A 17131-nucleotide genomic window follows, 5' to 3' on the forward strand; every position below is an offset into this window, starting at 1 on the left:
ACTTTGCCAGAAATAGCAGGAAATTTATTTCTTTAAAACAGCTTGACAATCTCAGTCTTTGGTGCAGAGTCAATATACTGTAGGCTGAAATTGTACGCATAGAATGCTTTGTAATAGTATCTAGTCTCAGAGGAAGCACAGACTGGAAATAGGACTTGTCTTGGAAAACTTTGTGAGAAGCTAGTGGCATTGCACCTTCTCCTAGGGCTAACCCAAGCAGCCTTTCTGATAGCAATGTAACAGACAGATAAGCAAACCAAATTCTTCCATTAAAGGCCCATTTCCCTCACTTGGGTCCCCCCCAAAGATAAACAAGAAAAATAATTACCCCAAAGCATTCCTGTGAGTAAAGGCCCAGATGTACAGTCACAAAGCCAGATCGATAGACAGGTGGAAAGAAAACAGAAAAGATCAGGAAATGGGCCATCAGCAGAGAGCAAAGGAACAAGGAGACTGTTGGAAGAAGATTTGCATCTGAAAGAGCAATAACCTCATCTCACAGCCTTGATACTCTGGCATTCCATTACTTTTTCCACCCAGAACCCACCTTCCTTCTCTCATTTATAGCTTAGTCAACAAGAGCCATTTCATATATTATATTTTTGTTGCTATATACATGTTTAAAATGCTTAATGGGATGGTGACAAACATGTGTTTACAAGCCCAGATGTACACATGCATTCATCAGGAGGAGTGACTAGCTGTTATTCCTTGATTGTCAAAGCAGCAGTAGCTACTTGGCAGCATTAATTACTAAAAACAAACAAACAAACAACAACTGCAGGAAAGCCTAATCTCTCTAATTAAGTTCAATTTGGCCCCAAGTGACAGGTGAAACAGTCCTTAGCATCTTTCCAAGTGGAAAATTATTTTAGGCACCTTGGTGCAATTATGAATTTGAATGCAGGGCAGTCAACAGGAAACATGCTGGTTACCATTTGTTCAAACTACATGGCATAGTAGTAGTTGAGATTTGCAGACAAGGGCAATTAACACATGTGGAACCCCTCAAAAGAAACTGGCTCTGGGGAGAAATGTTCAAGTAACTTCTTTGATCCAAACTGACCCTTCTTGAAAACCAAATATCAGTGTTCTTTTGTATGCTTTACAATACTCTCCAATTTAGATCTATGGATTTAAAGTTGTTTATTTTCTGTGACTTTCACTCAAGGTACCCAATGCACTAGCTTCTATAGGAACGATCATGGATCATAACAGAATTCTCTAGGTCTTACAAAATGTCAATTCCAAGGGATCCTTGAAAGTAAACCATGAAGATCAAACATATTTTGAAGAATTTGGCAGTCAACCTGAATACTAGAAGCAAAGAAGATAGGAAGTTATTTAGATTGACTGGTTCTTTTAAAATAAGAGGCACAACTCCTGAGAACCAGAGCAAGAAATGGCTGCATGTTTCTTGAATAATTCTGATAAACATCTGTACTTATCCCCAAAGGCTCGGGTTAGTCTAGGGAAAAGAGTCAGAGTCAATTTAGTTCAGGGCTCAGTTCATCTCTAAGAAATTAGTAATTACTGTAGGCCAAAGCTGTGTTAATTTTGTACTTTTTATTTTTGTGTGCTTAAATCAATATCGTTCACATCTTTTTACAAGCTCAGTGATAGTTTAGTCTTTTATGAATGTATCAGATTGTGCATGAAGATAATTCTTTCAAATCTCTTGAGATAATTATTTTTCCCTAAGATATTCTTTGGGCTCTGTAAAACATGCAGCCTGGGGAACATTTTTATAAGTCAATGCTGTCTTGTGATCTTTTTTTTTCTTTCCTTCTGTTCAGTAGTATTTGATTCTTCAAGATTGCCAAGACAAGTCCATGCAGTATTCTTGGCAAGGTTTTTCAGAAGTTTTAAACATTTTAAACTTTTTTTTAGTTTAACCTACTTGTCACGTGTTGTATATTACAAACTGAGTAGTTTTATACTTACCTCACAGAATACTGCATACAATATTAATATTTTAAAATTTTAAAATTAAAATGTGATTTTATAGGTTTCTCTTCTTTAAAATTTCCTTTTCTTTATCTCTTGTGAGATGAGCCAGTCTCTCAAAAAAGGAGTGAGAAGGGTGCACATCTTAAGACTATCCAGTATCCCCTCAAAAGATAGGTAATGTCAAATGGAACTCCCAAACCTCTACTCCAAACCAGAAATATGAAGACCAAGAAAAGTATAATAAGCATTTTAAAAAATCTGATAACCCTAAAAGATGGAATTTGTGTGTATTCTGTTGTGTTGTATTGTGAAATTGTGTGATTTTAAAGCTCACATTGTATGTTCAGCTTTACTCCTCTTAAGAAGAGAGAAAATAAGTCTAGAAGTTAGGCAAAATTCTGGGTCAATCAAGATTATTACTTTCTTCATATATCTGCACTACTTTGTCTGCAGTTATGCCTTCTTACCACCCACCCATTCAGCTAGAATTTTTTAAATCACATAAAATATATCTCCTCATATTTAATCATTATAAAAATATCTGTGACTGATGCCTAAGCCAGCAAGGGAAACAAGCATGCTATTTTAAGTGATATGATGTTTTTTTGAAGCAGCAGCCAATTAAATTTTGAGCATTGGTAGCATGGTTCTCATGTATGTAAAATGATCTGAACCCAGCCAAAAAATGCAAGTACTTACGCCAAAGCAAAGGCCATCAGCGCTCCAACAACCACAATGAAATCCAGGATGTTCCAAAGATCCCGAAAATAAGAGCCATCTTGCAGTATTAATCCCTGGTCAATCATCTAAAGAAAGGTAAGGGAAAGTTCTTATACTTTATACTCATAAGAATAGAAGAATAGAATAACCTAAGCTCTAATTTCTGATTATGAGCTCTTTACATTCAAATCCCATTACTGAGGCTGCAGTAAGCCTATATGCAAATACATATGGACAAAGATAATCCACTTAAGGCTTTAGAGGTATTTTCAGTTACTGGTGGGGTTGTGGTAGATGGATGTAGCAATGAAGATCCTTATAATTTCATTTTAAAATTACTAAATAAAAGATGCCATCAAAGGTTTGCTTAGGAAGTTAATTCTGTCAAATTTGTTTTACATTACATACTGTTGAACCAGCAGCAGTTTCGCCAGAAGAGAGCATGTCAGGTTGACCAAACCAGAATCGGGGCATTGTAACACAAATCCCACTTTTTAATATGTGTTACAACATAGCATGCATGCTTTTAAAAATGGAATGGCTTTGGACTGCCCTGTTTTGACATCATTCTGACACAAGCAGCAGGATAAAAGGAATAAAAAGATTAGTTTGGGTAGATCTGTTGTGATGTTAGAAATTGCCTAACTAGCTTATGCTAAATATATGCCCAAGAAGTGAGAACTAGTAATTTCTTCTAGTTATATGACAAAACGAAAAAGCAGATTGGGGCAAATTCATACAAAACCTATTTAAAACTGTTTATAAGACATGATTATCAAAATGGAAATGAAATCTGCTCAGCTAACTACTGACCATCAGCTGCTGAAAAGGAGGCCTCTTTGTTGTCCCACAGAAGGCTTTTTCACACCATATAAAATCTATTACTTGAATAATAGAAGTACTGTGTCAATTGGTTAAGGTGTTGGACTGAAAAGAATCAGGTTCAAATCTAAAAAAGCTCAAAGGGTGATTCTTTCAGCCCAGTAACTATATTTTTTCTACAGTTCTACAGAGGAATTATTGAGTCTGTCATCTGCACCTCTATAACTGTCTGGTTTGGTACAGCAGCCCAACAGGACAGACACAGACTTCAGAAGATAATTAGGACTGCAGAAAAAACAATTACTACCCACCTACCTTCCATCGAGGACCTGTACACTGCAAAAGGAGTCAAAAAGAGGGCTGTGAAAATATCTACAGACCCCTCACATCCTGGACATAAATTGTTTCAACTTCTACCCTCAAAACGATGATATAGAGCACAGCACACCAGAACAACTAGACATAAGAACAGTTTTTCCCCGAACATCATCACTCTTCTAAACAAATAATTCCCTCAACACTGTCCAATTATTTACAAAGTCTGCACTACTATTACTATTACTATTAATCTCCCATCCTTCCTTTCACCTATCTCCTCCCACTTATGACTGTATGACTGTAACCTTGTTGCTTGTATCCTTACGGTTTTTTTATTGACTATTTCCTAGTATGATTTGATTGTACCTTATGACTATCATCAAGCGTTGTACCTTAGGAATCTTCTCTTGACAAATGTATCTTTTCTTTTATGTACACTGAGAGCATTTGCACCAAGACAAATTCCTTGTGTGTCCAATCACATTTGGCTAATAAAGAATTCTATTCTATTCTATTCTGTTCTGTTCTGTTCTGTTCTATATGCTCAGCTGACCTCACTGGATTGTTTTGATAAAAAAAAACTAGGGGAGAAAGTGCTGGGTACACTGCCTTGAACTCCTGGAGGAAAAGAGAAAGGTAACTTAAATAACACAAATTAACAGAATACAAAAGTTTCTTAACTAATTATTATAGAACAAAAAAGACTCAGTGCCTTTCAGTTCTATTAGAATTTATTTGGAGAAAAAAAATCAGAAGGACAATTTTGCTTCCTAATACTGTGTCTTCTTTTAGAAACTCTGTTCAGTAGGAGTGACATTTGAGAAGTGATAGGGATGTGCAAAAAGTTCTGCTAAAAAAAGTCCAATTTTCCCTTTTTGCTTAAGAAACTATTTTATATTCTGTTCCTTTAGAGGCCAACACTAGCCACCCACAAAGAGGAAGTTACCGTTTTTGTCATTATAAACTGAGATTGCACTAACGTCTCAGCTACTGCTACTCCCATATTGAATGATGTTGGCAGACTCGGTTAACTGCTGAAAAAAATAGCTTGGTAAAATAACAGTGAAAAGTTTTGTATTAAAAAGGTAGAATTATCCAATGACCTTTTTAATACAAAACTTTTCACTGTTATTTTATTATCATTAATATTGTTGTTGTTGTCGTTCTCAACACTCTGCAATACCTTAGTGTGGGTTTCATACATAATTCTCTGACATACCAAGAACTGAAACATATGAGGGAGAAAATCAGAATAGCCAAGGAAAGACAAGTTGCAGAAAATGGGGTTAGCCAAATTGTAGAATGAAAATGCCTTTGTCATTATTTGATTGCGATCACAACATTTCCCAGCAGGAAAGAGAAATTTCTAGAGCAACTTCTCTAAACAGGTGTCTTCCAGATGTAATGGATTGCAACTCCCAGAATTCCTACAGTATTTGGTTGAAAAGGTTGTAATAAGTCTTAAGAGCCATCCCAACTGACTTCCTAAAAGATCAGAGTTCCTTCATTTATTGAAGTTTTAAAAATATTTAATCATGTATAGAGTAACAATCCTGAGAAAACCTCTCAGTCCAAGCAAGCGGCAGTCTAAGAAAAACTCAAGCATGACTTTAACTACAAGGCACTGAAGGAAGAAAATTGTCAAAGGAGAAATTGCTCTCAGAAATGTTAGATCTTAATTAATCTAGCCATTCTAGAGAATTTATTTGGAAGATCTACTTTCTTGAAAAGAGATGATAAAGCTCTATCTATGAATATGAAACTGTCCACTGTTTTCCAGTTGACTCAGGAAAACACTTCCCTTCTCACTTACCTTAATAACCATCTCAAAGGTGAAGACTCCAGTGAAAACATAGTCAAAATACCTCAGGACCTGCAAAGATGAAAACAGTGTGGAATAAGAAAGTATTATCACATTGCAGAATAAAATTGGAGGCATATAAATTAAATAAATAAGTATAAAACAGTCTTATTCTGAAGTTTAAACAATGGCAAGAAATGTTAATTTTTAGAACTTAGCTATAAAATGACAAGCCAGATCAGTGAAAACCCTCCTTTTTAAATGTAACAGAGTACTAAACCCAATGTTGTTACCATGACCTAGCAAACGGGTTTAGCACTTTTAACTGTTTTGTTTGAAAGGAATTATTCTCATTAATAAAACATATTATGATTTTTGAAATGAATAATGTCCAGAATGCAATTCATTTAGAAATATCTCCTCCGTGTCCCTTCTCTGCCATAGAATGCAGGCTAAGGCTACCTGAAATTCTTGGTTCAAGACTGAAACAAGAAGAGAAACCGGAAGCACCGAGAACCCTCCATTTCAACCCTGAGCTACAAATATTCTCCTTTATTGGGACAACAGTTTCTACAATCTGGCTGTACCTTAAGCTTTGTGTACTTTCTGTTATGTCTGCTCTGATCTGTTTTCTGTCTGCCACTGGCATTCTGCCATAGCAGCAAAATGATGTTATTTATAAATCAGACTAAAAGACCACACGGTCCAGTGTTCTCTTTTTGCAAGGAGCAGCCAGATGCCTTGCAGGAAGCCCACGGGCAGGATCTGAATGCCATTGCACCCTCCTGCTCATGTTCCAACGTTTGGGATTCAGAGGCATGTTTCCACCTACGCCCTGGCACACTCTCTGGCACCATCCTGCAGTTATTACTGCGGAGCTCTCACACAGGCATTAGCTGGAACTGCTGAAAACATAGCCTACACAAGCAATGTGCATACCCTTTGAGGCCCACTTTTCATCAAACTGAGAAATGCAGCTGTTTTAAAAGGTCTGGTCCTCCCTGTGTCTAGGTACAGAAAAACTAAAAGCCCCTATTTTAGAAATCAGTAGTGCTGTGCCTCCCCAATTTCTAAATAAAACAACTGGCAATACCTCTTCCAAGTTAATTTGCCACTCACACTGGTTAACTAATTATTGCCTTTGGGACTAGAGAAACCCATTCATCAAACTGGAGATTGGAAACTAAGAGCAAACATTAATGGCCTCAGCAATTCAGTGTGTAAAATGAGGCAAGTCAGATGTTCTAAACTCCTGCAGCATAGAAAGTATAAATAACCACACTTCCCTCCTCTGCCCATTTTAAATTCTATTTGCTATTCTTGCTTTTTCAGTTCTCTTTCTTTCCTTTCCATAAATTCTTAATGTGTTCTTCTGAATGGTTTGAATTTCTTCATTACTAAGCTCTTGTTTTATCCTGATTCAAGAGCAAAGTGGGGGTCATTTTATGCACATCTACCCAAAGGAGTGGAGCAGAGAAGTCAAACTTGATTTCATTGAGTGCCATTATCAGGGTTGTGTTTGGCCTCAGGGGAGGTGGGCGGGGGTTAGGCATGCCCAGCTCGACATCACTCATGTCAGGGACACCTGTAGTGGCCTGAGTGTTGTGCCAGCAAAAGTGGAGCTCAGGAGGACCATGCACAGCCCTCCTGAGCTCCGTTTTTGTTGGCAGACACACCATGGGCTGGTCCTTCACTATTTCCAGGAGGGTTTGATCTAAGCACCCCACAGGTAGTTTTTGGCCTGTGGGGCTTGAGTTTAAAACACCCCTGGAGTGGAGCTTCTTGTAAGATGATAGGTGTGTTGGGTAAAACTCTCAGATATTAACTATGGTTACTGGATCATTACTTAATAGCATGGGCAACCAGAGAGCCAGTCTTTGTCTAATCCTAACCATCTTCTAGGTTTTTCACTTCTATGTTTGGTTCTTCCTATTCTCCAGCTGGGTTTAACAACTATGAAGGATTGTTTGTCAATTTCATTCTTTCTACAGCTATTAAAGAACATTCCTGTCCATTAATGCCTCAGTATGAAGTTTGTATGGCCACTCAAAGTAATTTATGGAGATGGGTTGCCATATAAATTAAATAAATGAATAAATGCATGCTTTACTTTTTTATTGATCAGATTTTACATCTATGAATTTCAGCAAGATATTGGTTGCTGGTATGTGTGACTGCTCCAAATCTTAATTTCCATGGAAACTGATTTTTGTAACAAAATCCAACTTAAGCCATCATAGGCAAGAACACTGAAAGGACAACTTTTGCTATTGGGAAACCAGTCACTACTTGAGGAAAGAAGTAACTATGACTAGCTTCAGCTATAGAATAACATCCTGGGGAGTAAATCTCTCTTCACCATTGAATAAAGAAGCTTCAACCCCTCTTATTATAAACCAAAGTTAAACAATTAGTAGAATCTTGTGCTACAATTTGTCGTGATCTAAAATACTCAAAAATACTGATTAGGAAATTGGATTCCTAATTCCTTCTATCCCTTATAATTAAACAAATTCAGATAGGACAAAGAATCTTTTCTCCCTCTCTCCTTCTCTGGTATGCCCTGGAGAATTCAAACATGAAAGAATCAATAAAATCAATAAAATCCAAAATAGCCAGCAAGAGGTGAAATCTGTGTATTTTCTGAGCCCGTGTTTAGCTTTGCAGTGAATTATAAAGTAGATGCAGAACATGAATCCAGGTGCACTAAGACCTCAGAGCAAAACAAAACTGTCAAATAATTAGGGAGTAATTACTTTATTTCTGTCTGAGTTGGTCAGGACAGGATCCTCTGCTGCCAAGGCGATGCTGCTTGCTGCAATCACAAGAAGGATGCACATCTCAAAGTAGCGCAGATTGACAACGTAGTGGCAAGCTCTTCGGATTCTGTCAGAGAAACCACAAATCCATGCAATGGTCACAGCATTAATTTCTGGTCATTTAAAATTGAGGCATTTATATAGCAGTTATACTATCTCTCTAGTCTTCTAGCAATCCTATAAGCCAGAAGTGGACAACTTCTTCTACCTCTCTAGATGATGGCTAAATTTAAAAAATATATAAACAAATCTTTCAACACAGAATGAAATGAATAAGTACTATAAATCTTTTAATTCTACATTATCACTTCAACAACAACAACAACAACAACAACAACAATAATAATAATAAGTTAAGAAATCTATATCAACTATACCAGTGGTAGTCAACCTGGTCCCTACCGCCCACTAGTGGGCATTCCGGCTTTCATGGTGGGCGTTAGGGGTTTTGTCCCCTACCTTATAAATCACCATTACTGTGGAACCGGTGGGCAGTTAGAGAAAACTTTACTACTAACAGAGATACAAAAGTGGGTGGTAGGTACAAAAAGGTTGACTAGCCCTGAACCACACAGAGCCTTTGGTCAACTGTAGCTGGTCTGTTTGAACAAGAATGGAAATAGGGTGATAAAAAATGGTGTCACAAAGACAACTTTTTGTTACGGCAACAAATTTTGCAACAGGATCCTCTAAAGCAAGGGTTCCCAAACTTGGCAACTTTAAGACTTGTGGAGTTCAATTCCTAGAATTGTTGGCTGAGCCAGCTATGCTGTCTGGAGAATTCTGGGAGTTGAAGTCCACAAGTCTTAAAGTTGCCAAGTTCGGAGACCTCTGCTCTAAAGCTATAGGCAATTTGATCTTTACCTAAAAGTGTGAAATAGATGGAATCTTCATTTGTCTTTATGAAACAATTTCTCTCATATAATCCTTTTTATTAAAATAGTGTGATTGATGAAAGCTAGCCAGTATCTTTATCATCCAAGTACGAGTTGTTAAGAATTCTACTGGTTTTAGTCAGTAGATAATTCTGATTTGCTAGATGAACTCTGGAGCATCTGGCATGATACTCTTTCTTGATTGGCAGTGACAGTTAATGTCCTCCCAAAAGCCAACTTTCTATTATCCTCCAAATTCTATAACCCTGAGGATGTTGTTAGAAAATAAGTGAAAAAAAAAGCTGCCACAACACAGAGGGGCAGGAAGTGTCGCCTTTGTAGCTGACAGGAATCCTTTTCATTTTCCATTATGTTTCTCTTCTACCTTTAGTGAATCCTTGCTGTGGGATCTCCTGCAGGAGTTTCTATGAAGTGATTTACAGTAGGCGCACAATCAATTTTTGCAGTGTGTGATTCAGATGTTTCAACTCATGCACCAGTGGTAGGGTTCAAAATTTTTACTACTGATTCTGTTGGTGTGGCTGGGTGGGCATCGCAAGGGAAGGATACTATACCCCACTCCAGGGGAAGGATACTATAAAGTCTGCATTCCCTCCCCACTCCTGGGGGAAGATTACTGCAAAATCCCTATTCCCTCCCTACCCCACTAACCTGCTTTCCAGTTCCGTTCTCCTGTGCAGAGCATCAAAAGAAGACCCAGACAATCAGCTGGGACTCAGGAGGCAGAGAATAGATGGGGGTGGGGCCAGTCAGAGGTGGTATTTGCCGGCTCTCCAAAAGACTCAAAATTTCCACTACCGGTTTTCCAGAACTGGTCAGAATCTGCTGAATCCCACCTATGTCATGCCCGAGGAGTTTGCTGTATATAATAGATATCCCTAATGGGTAGCAATGGGGCAAAAGCCTATGGCATTACTGAACTTCCTGTTTGGAACATGTGATCACATTAAAAAAAAAAAAACACCCCACAGTTCTCTGAAGTAGATCGATATATTAAGCAATTCCAGAAAAAAAGGAAAACTAATGGAATATATCTCACGGGTTTGTGGTGCTGAAAATAAACATGGAGCTGTGCGGCACCATTGGTTTGCCTGTCCCAGAGCTCTTCTCCTTTTTTCGCTTTTTATTCTTCTTCTCTGCCTCTACCTCCTCCTCTTCCTTTGCTTCTGCCTCCTTCAGCGGACTGGCCTCTCCATCTGTCTTGTTGCTAACTGTAAAATGAACAAATCTTGTTAGTCCTTTGCCTAGGAAGAAGAATGCAGAGAATGAGGATTTGATAGGAGGGCCTCCGGAAAATAGAAAAAAAATTACACATACACACACACACACACACACATACACACACACACACACACCCCTACACAGAGAGAGAGCGGGAGAGGGAGAGGGAGAGAGAGAGAGAGAGGTAGGTAAGGAATGATAAAAGTAGATAGAGCGCCCAATACTACATATGTGAATAAATATGAAAAGAATCGGTGTCCTTGTAAGCATAAAAGATTCATTACATAAAAGAAGAAGTAACCCAGGCTGAAAAACTGAAAAGTTCAGCCCTGAGTAGAAAAAATATGTGCGTACAGTTTTTACAAAGATTACATCCTGCACACTAGCAATTCAAATTATGGGCCAAGAGAAGTAATTTTTGCGAACTGTAATTTGCATATTTTAACCTTCAACTGCCACTGTTTCACATAACTTATTTGTGTACTTGTAATTCAATGGAAGAGAAAGGAGCACTTCAACGGAATAAAGATCTGCCCCCAATCCCTTGTATCTTGTAGATGTATTCTCCTGTTGAGACATGAACAGAACATAAAACCCCATAAATTCCTCCCTGAGCAGGTGCAAGAAAGTAATATGAATATCTGGTTTGTCCTATGTGTTATATGATAAGTTAACACCTGGTAAATCATCTTTCTTCATCTATTTGAGTGTAAAGGCTAGAAATATGGCTTTTTAAAAATAAAAATGGAGACTTTCAGAATTGTGTGTACTTTAGCATATTCTAGGCTTGTTTAGTACTGCAGGCAAATCATAGCATGTACCTAACCCTGTCTACTATTTATTTCCACACCTGCTGCAGTGCAAATCCAACACCTCTGGAATTGCAGTTTAAAGATATAATTTCTGCCAAGAAAAGCATGCCATTAATTGCTACCTTATATTCTCAACACCTGGCTATGTAGCTAGTTAGATGGAGATCTGAAGAGAGGAGGATGGGGAGAGGGAAAAAGAGGGTGCTAAACAGAACAAAGGTATTTTTGCAATAGTTTTGTGTAATTAATATCCAGATGTTATAGGGAGTTTTTAATTGTGAAGACACAGAAAAGCACTTCATATCCTTTGTCAAGGGTCAGACTGAGAAAGCAGTTGGATTGAATGCTATGAAATTATCTTACTGGAATGACTATTCTATTTTTACAACTCCTATATCTAAGGCATCAAAATTAATTGAAGTTTGGAATTATCCAGAAGTTATTTTGAGGCCTAGCCTGACATTTCACACACACACACACACACACACATAAATATAAGTGTGTGTGTGTGTGTGTGTGTGTGTGTGTGTGTGTGTGTGTGTGTAAAAACATGGAAGGTTTTCTTTTGGATTTGGTTGTATTTCTTCCCTGAAAAAGAGAAATCAGTAGCAAAATATTCTCTCAGTGGCATCTGTCTTTCTTTGCAATAGCTGCCTACTTCCACATAGTACCAAAAATAAATAAATGTTGTTTTTTTTAAAGAAAAAGGGAGGGAGGGGGGGGGAGAGGGGGAAATGTATTCTTGACTCATCATTATTAACAGGAAATTCATCTATACATGAAATGGAGAAGGGAAAAAAGCGAGTAGGTAGAGGAGATGCACCAGGAAAAATCAAGAAGAAGAAAAGGGGGCTAATTAAAAAAGGCTATGGGCAAAGGAGAAGCAAGAGGGCAAAGCTTAGGGGCTGAATGACAAAATCAGCAACGGGACATAAACCATACACCCTTTGGGTGGGGGAGATGATATCATAACACCCATAGAAAAGGGGCATTATCCTGAATGCCACAACTTCCATACAGCACTCTAATCCTCTCATCCCTGCCCAACTCTCCATGGATGCCTCAATCTGACTCAATCTGCTCTCACCATCATCTCCAGCAATTTGTTTATTTATGGCTGTCTATTTCACCTATAAAGTGAGCATTCTCAGCTTAAAACCAGCCCTGTTTGAAAGCTTTTTCATGGGAGAAAAGGGACGAATGACTTTCTCAAGAACTACGATGACCTGGGCAAGTTGTCCAAAGTTCAAAATGTGATATAGGATGTGAAAAGAAGAAAGAAACTCTCAAATCTATGAGGTCTATTTCTCACAATTCTTCCTGTAAATTTCTTGCCAGCCTCTAAATAGCCTTTCTTTCTCTCAAATGTTCACCCTGGTATTCTATCAAATCAAGAGCTGCAGTGGCAGCATGAAGGTGCAGACAGACTGACAGACAGACAGACAGAGAGACAGCTTCCTCCCTCCCTCCTTCCTTCCTTCCTTCCTTCCTTCCTTCCTTCCTTCCTTCCTTCCTTCCTTCTTTCTTTACATTAGAACATTTTGGAGGGTATAAGAAAGGTAGTTCTTCTGAGAGATGCTTTAAATGCAACACTGACAAAGATACTTAGCAAACCTTCCTTTCCCTAAGATTTGCAGTCCCTTCCAAAGGTAGTCTACATATTGGGACAAGAGAAAAGAGCAAGGAAAGAAAGGCGTTCATCTCCTATCCTGTCAACTGTTAATATGATCTTTATTGCAATTTCACAGGTAAGGAAAGGAAGGTGGCTCATGTATTTTGAGCCAAGCTAGAGAAGAATTTGGGAGGGGGTTGTATCTCATTTCAGATGTCCTTTTATGACACCCCCCTAGAATTAATAAATGAATCCGATTCAGGGAATATTAGCTGATGGTTATTTCAACACTATAGTATCAACACAAGTCACACCACAATAAAAACTCTATAAATGCAAGTTTCTTCAGTCAAACTGTCAGTCACTTCTTTATGAAAGCACCAATGGATCTATAATAAACTTTGGCCCGACTTGACACAAAGGAGCAGAGGAATGTTTTTAAGGGGGATCCCTTGATCTCAACCAAGAATGGCTGACAATGCTGCATGGCAATCTGTATCTCCCTTTAACAAGCTGAGATTTGGTGTCAAACTAGAAAAGAGATGGATACTTACTCTGTACCACAGTAGAGTCTTGCACATCAATCATGATGGTAGTGCTCTCTGTCGCTTTATCCATGTTGGCAGTGATAGATGAAAGATCAGGTTCACTTCTGCTGATAGTCCTCTCTGTCTCCATTGATAGGTCACCCAAAAGCGCTTGCTCACTTGTCTCTAGGCTGCTGCCATCTTGTTTCACTGGACTGGCCTCCTTGCTTTTGTCCAACATCTGGTGACCCTCTGAGGGACTTGGATCTTGGGTGGGGATGGGAAGCTCGGCATTATTTGCTGTTACTTCACTAGTCCTGGGTGAAGAATTTAGAAAGAGAGGGCCATAGTAAGGGATAGATTTCATGTGTTTGTGAGCCAAAGCAAAGAGAAGAATAAGAGTAAATATAATAGCTAGATATCACAGTGTTTAAAATAACTTAGATATATCGGATTTGTAGATGTGATCTTCCTAAGCACTGCAGGAAAAAAATTGCTTTTTTGCTGTAAGCTACAAGCAATTAAAGTGAATATCCACTTTTCAGGAAAACTTGCTTTTTTAGTGCATGCATCTTATTCGGTTCTCTCTATGCAGCAATTATTAGATAGCACAGTATGTGGAAGAATTCTACTCATCTATTTTGAAGCAGCCAGTGCTCTGTTCTTCCAGTTTTCTACCACCACCATTAACATCTTCTTTTCCAGGTTTTAAAATTGCACATTGTTTGCCTAATATGGTTCAAAGCATGGCCATGAGACTACTTAAAATCTCTTCAACAATGTGATTCCTGTGTAAATGAATAACAACACATTTTGGCTTACATGTTTACTTGCACTAATATATTATTCTCTTATTATAGGCTATTCTATTATTATAGGCTATTCTATTATTATAGTTATTTTATTATACACTTAAGTGGGCTTGAGGATTATACTCACTTATAACTAAACTTGAAGAAAATGGTCTGTAAAATCCATTAATTTTCTGGGAAGATACCTATTTCTGCCATAGTTAATTTCATACTAGTCAGTTTTACAATGCAAAGATGTCTGCTTGCTTATATGAGTAGTATGCCTTTTCCTTTATACCTGCGTTTTGCTTTCAGGAAAAGCCACATTCAAAGTAAAGCCAATTAATTTTTCCCTTTCTATTCACTATTTTCCTAGAAAGTCTGACATCCTTCAGTGTGTTTAGGGAAATGAAGAGAAAGGAAACTCTACCCATGTAGGAGGAATGAGATCCCCTGGTTCACTTAATTACTTTGCAAAGGGAAAATTTCATGAGCCCTTTCTCAGAGTCACGGTACAGTCACGAATGGCAGCTTTTAAAAAAACCTCTCCAATCTCATTGACTTTCTCATCTGGAAACGTCTTCAGCTGTGTCTCAGTTGTGCATTTCCCTCCCTTCTGTCCAAAAGCTTGGTGCTATAATTTCAATTCTGCTTTCCTTAAATTATTTTCCATGTTAAGAATTAGGGCTTAAAACTGGCAGGAATAAATGAGAGGGTTCCAGATTAGAAACAGCATCAACTGGTCGACCTTCCTGTCAAATACTACACATACCGGTATGTGGCTCATTTAGAAACACCTCTGATTTCATGAGCAAATATTCTGGCAGGGATGACCAATTCTGTATTTAAATTGTACATCAAAGGAGATTTTCAAAGGGAATACAAATGTCAGCAAAAACAACATCGAACCCTCTAAAAACTCAGTATTAGCACAGTCTTATTTATATTAATGAGTGGAACAAGACAAATAATGCTTTCTGAAAAGTGCCTGGTAGAATCTGAATAGGGGATGTCCTGGTGCACAATTCAACAATCTTAACCACCGTATCATACCTGGTGTCAAGGTTAGTTATGACTTTAAAAACAACCAGCAAATTAAATTTAGTCTTCCAAATTAGATCAACATTGAAAAAAAATGTATTTACATAAAATGGATCAGTTTTGTGCCATTAAGTCAGTCAGTGATGGCATGGATAGATTTTTCCCATTGTGATGTGTCCCTAACTTGATCCTTCAACTTGGTGCATTCATTGTAACTGTAATTGAGTCCATCTATTGTGCTGTTCACCATCCTCTTCTTTTCATTCCTTCCATTTTTCCCAGCACTAGAACTTTCTCCTGAGAGCTAAGTTTTTATAAAATGTGTCCAAAGTAGGATAATTTGAGCCTGGTTATTTGTGCCCTGAATGAGGATTGAATTCTTTGATGACTGATTTGTTCATTTTTCCAGCTGTCCAAAGCATTCTCATGACTTCCCTAAAATATCAGATTTCAAATGTGTCAATATTCTGTCTTAACTTGCATCTTCAAAGTCCAACTTTTACTTCCATGGAGTGTCACAAAGAACACCATTGCCTGCCTTTTGTAGATATAGACACATCACAGCATCTGAATATCGTTTCCAAAGCCTTCATAGTTGCTTTTCCAAGTGTTAGTCTGGGTGTATTTCTTAACTGCTGGATTCTTTCCTGTTGATAATTGGTCCTGAAAAGGTAGAAATTAACTACCATTTTAATAACTTGATTGTCAGTTCTAAGTCTGATTGTTGTCATTAGATTGATCTTCTTTACATTTTAGTCCCATTTTTTCCCCCATTCTGTCCTTTAGCTTTTATTACTAGAATTTGGACATAGCAATACTATTTAGACTTATCTATCACTTCATAATGCTTCACAGCCCTCTCTAAGCAGTTTACAGCAGTTTACAGCAGTTTACAGTTTACAGTCAACATATTGCCCCACAAAATCTCAGTCCTCATTTTACTCATCTTGGAAGGATGTTAGCCTGAATCAACCTTGCAGGTCAAGATCGAACTCCTGGCAATGGGCAGTGAGTTAGTGTGCAATACTGCATTCTAACCACTTAACTACCATGGCTCTGCATATCCTTTGCATTTTCAGCTATCAGAATACCGTTGTTTGCATATTTCAGGATATTGATATTTCTTCACCCAATTTTAAAATCAGATCGCTTTTTTATGGTCCAACTTGGAATACATTAAGCATTTTGGTTGAATAAATATGGGGAGAGTAGTCCTATCTCACTCCTTTCCCAACCTGGACAGAGTTTATTTTACCACGTTCTGCCCGTACTGTGACTTCCTGATTTGTCTATAGGCTTTGCATGAGGATAATAAAATGTTCTGGGATTTCCATTTGCCTAAGCACAATCCACAGCTTGGCATGACTGACACAATCAAATGCTATTCTATAATCAATATAACACATGCTGACTTTTTTCCTTTCATTCTTTGGCTTCCTCAATCTTCCAGCATGCATCAGCAATAAAGTTTTGTATCCAGTGACTTTTCCTAAATCCAGCTGGCATCTTATTTTCCATTGTTTGGCTCCAATCTGCATTGAATGAGTCTAAGTATTATTTTGCTAGCATGGGAAATTAAGGATATTGCACAACAGTTTGTACACTCTGTTAAGCCTCCCTTTCTCAGTAGAGGAATGTGTTTGACCTCTTCTAATCTGTTAGCCACCACATTGTTCTCCAGAATTGCTGGCATCGCTTGGTTAGAATCTGTATTGATTCTTCTGTTGCTTGCTTATTTCTGTGACTATTTCATCAGGACAAAAAATAAAACTGGTGTAATGAAAACTTCTCGCTAGCAGGA

At 37.9% G+C, this 17131-nt stretch overlaps 1 protein-coding gene across 1 annotated transcript in view; it reads right to left on the reverse strand.

Annotated features, from left to right (window-relative positions):
• The window catches only part of CACNA1E (calcium voltage-gated channel subunit alpha1 E), a 346898-nt gene that overhangs the window by 76950 nt on the left and 252817 nt on the right, over positions 1-17131 (reverse strand). Inside the window, exons 22-26 of the mRNA XM_087930443.1 lie at positions 13526-13815; positions 10366-10537; positions 8368-8497; positions 5624-5683; positions 2650-2756 (exon numbers count right to left, since the gene is read on the reverse strand). Of these exons, the coding sequence (XP_087786569.1) occupies positions 2650-2756; positions 5624-5683; positions 8368-8497; positions 10366-10537; positions 13526-13815 (759 nt within the window). The remainder of the gene's footprint in view (positions 1-2649; positions 2757-5623; positions 5684-8367; positions 8498-10365; positions 10538-13525; positions 13816-17131) is intronic.

The sequence above is a fragment of the Pseudonaja textilis genome, chromosome 3 (assembly GCF_049901715.1).
Source record: "Pseudonaja textilis isolate UNSWEBS1 chromosome 3, rPseTex1.2, whole genome shotgun sequence".
NCBI lineage: Eukaryota > Metazoa > Chordata > Lepidosauria > Squamata > Elapidae > Pseudonaja > Pseudonaja textilis.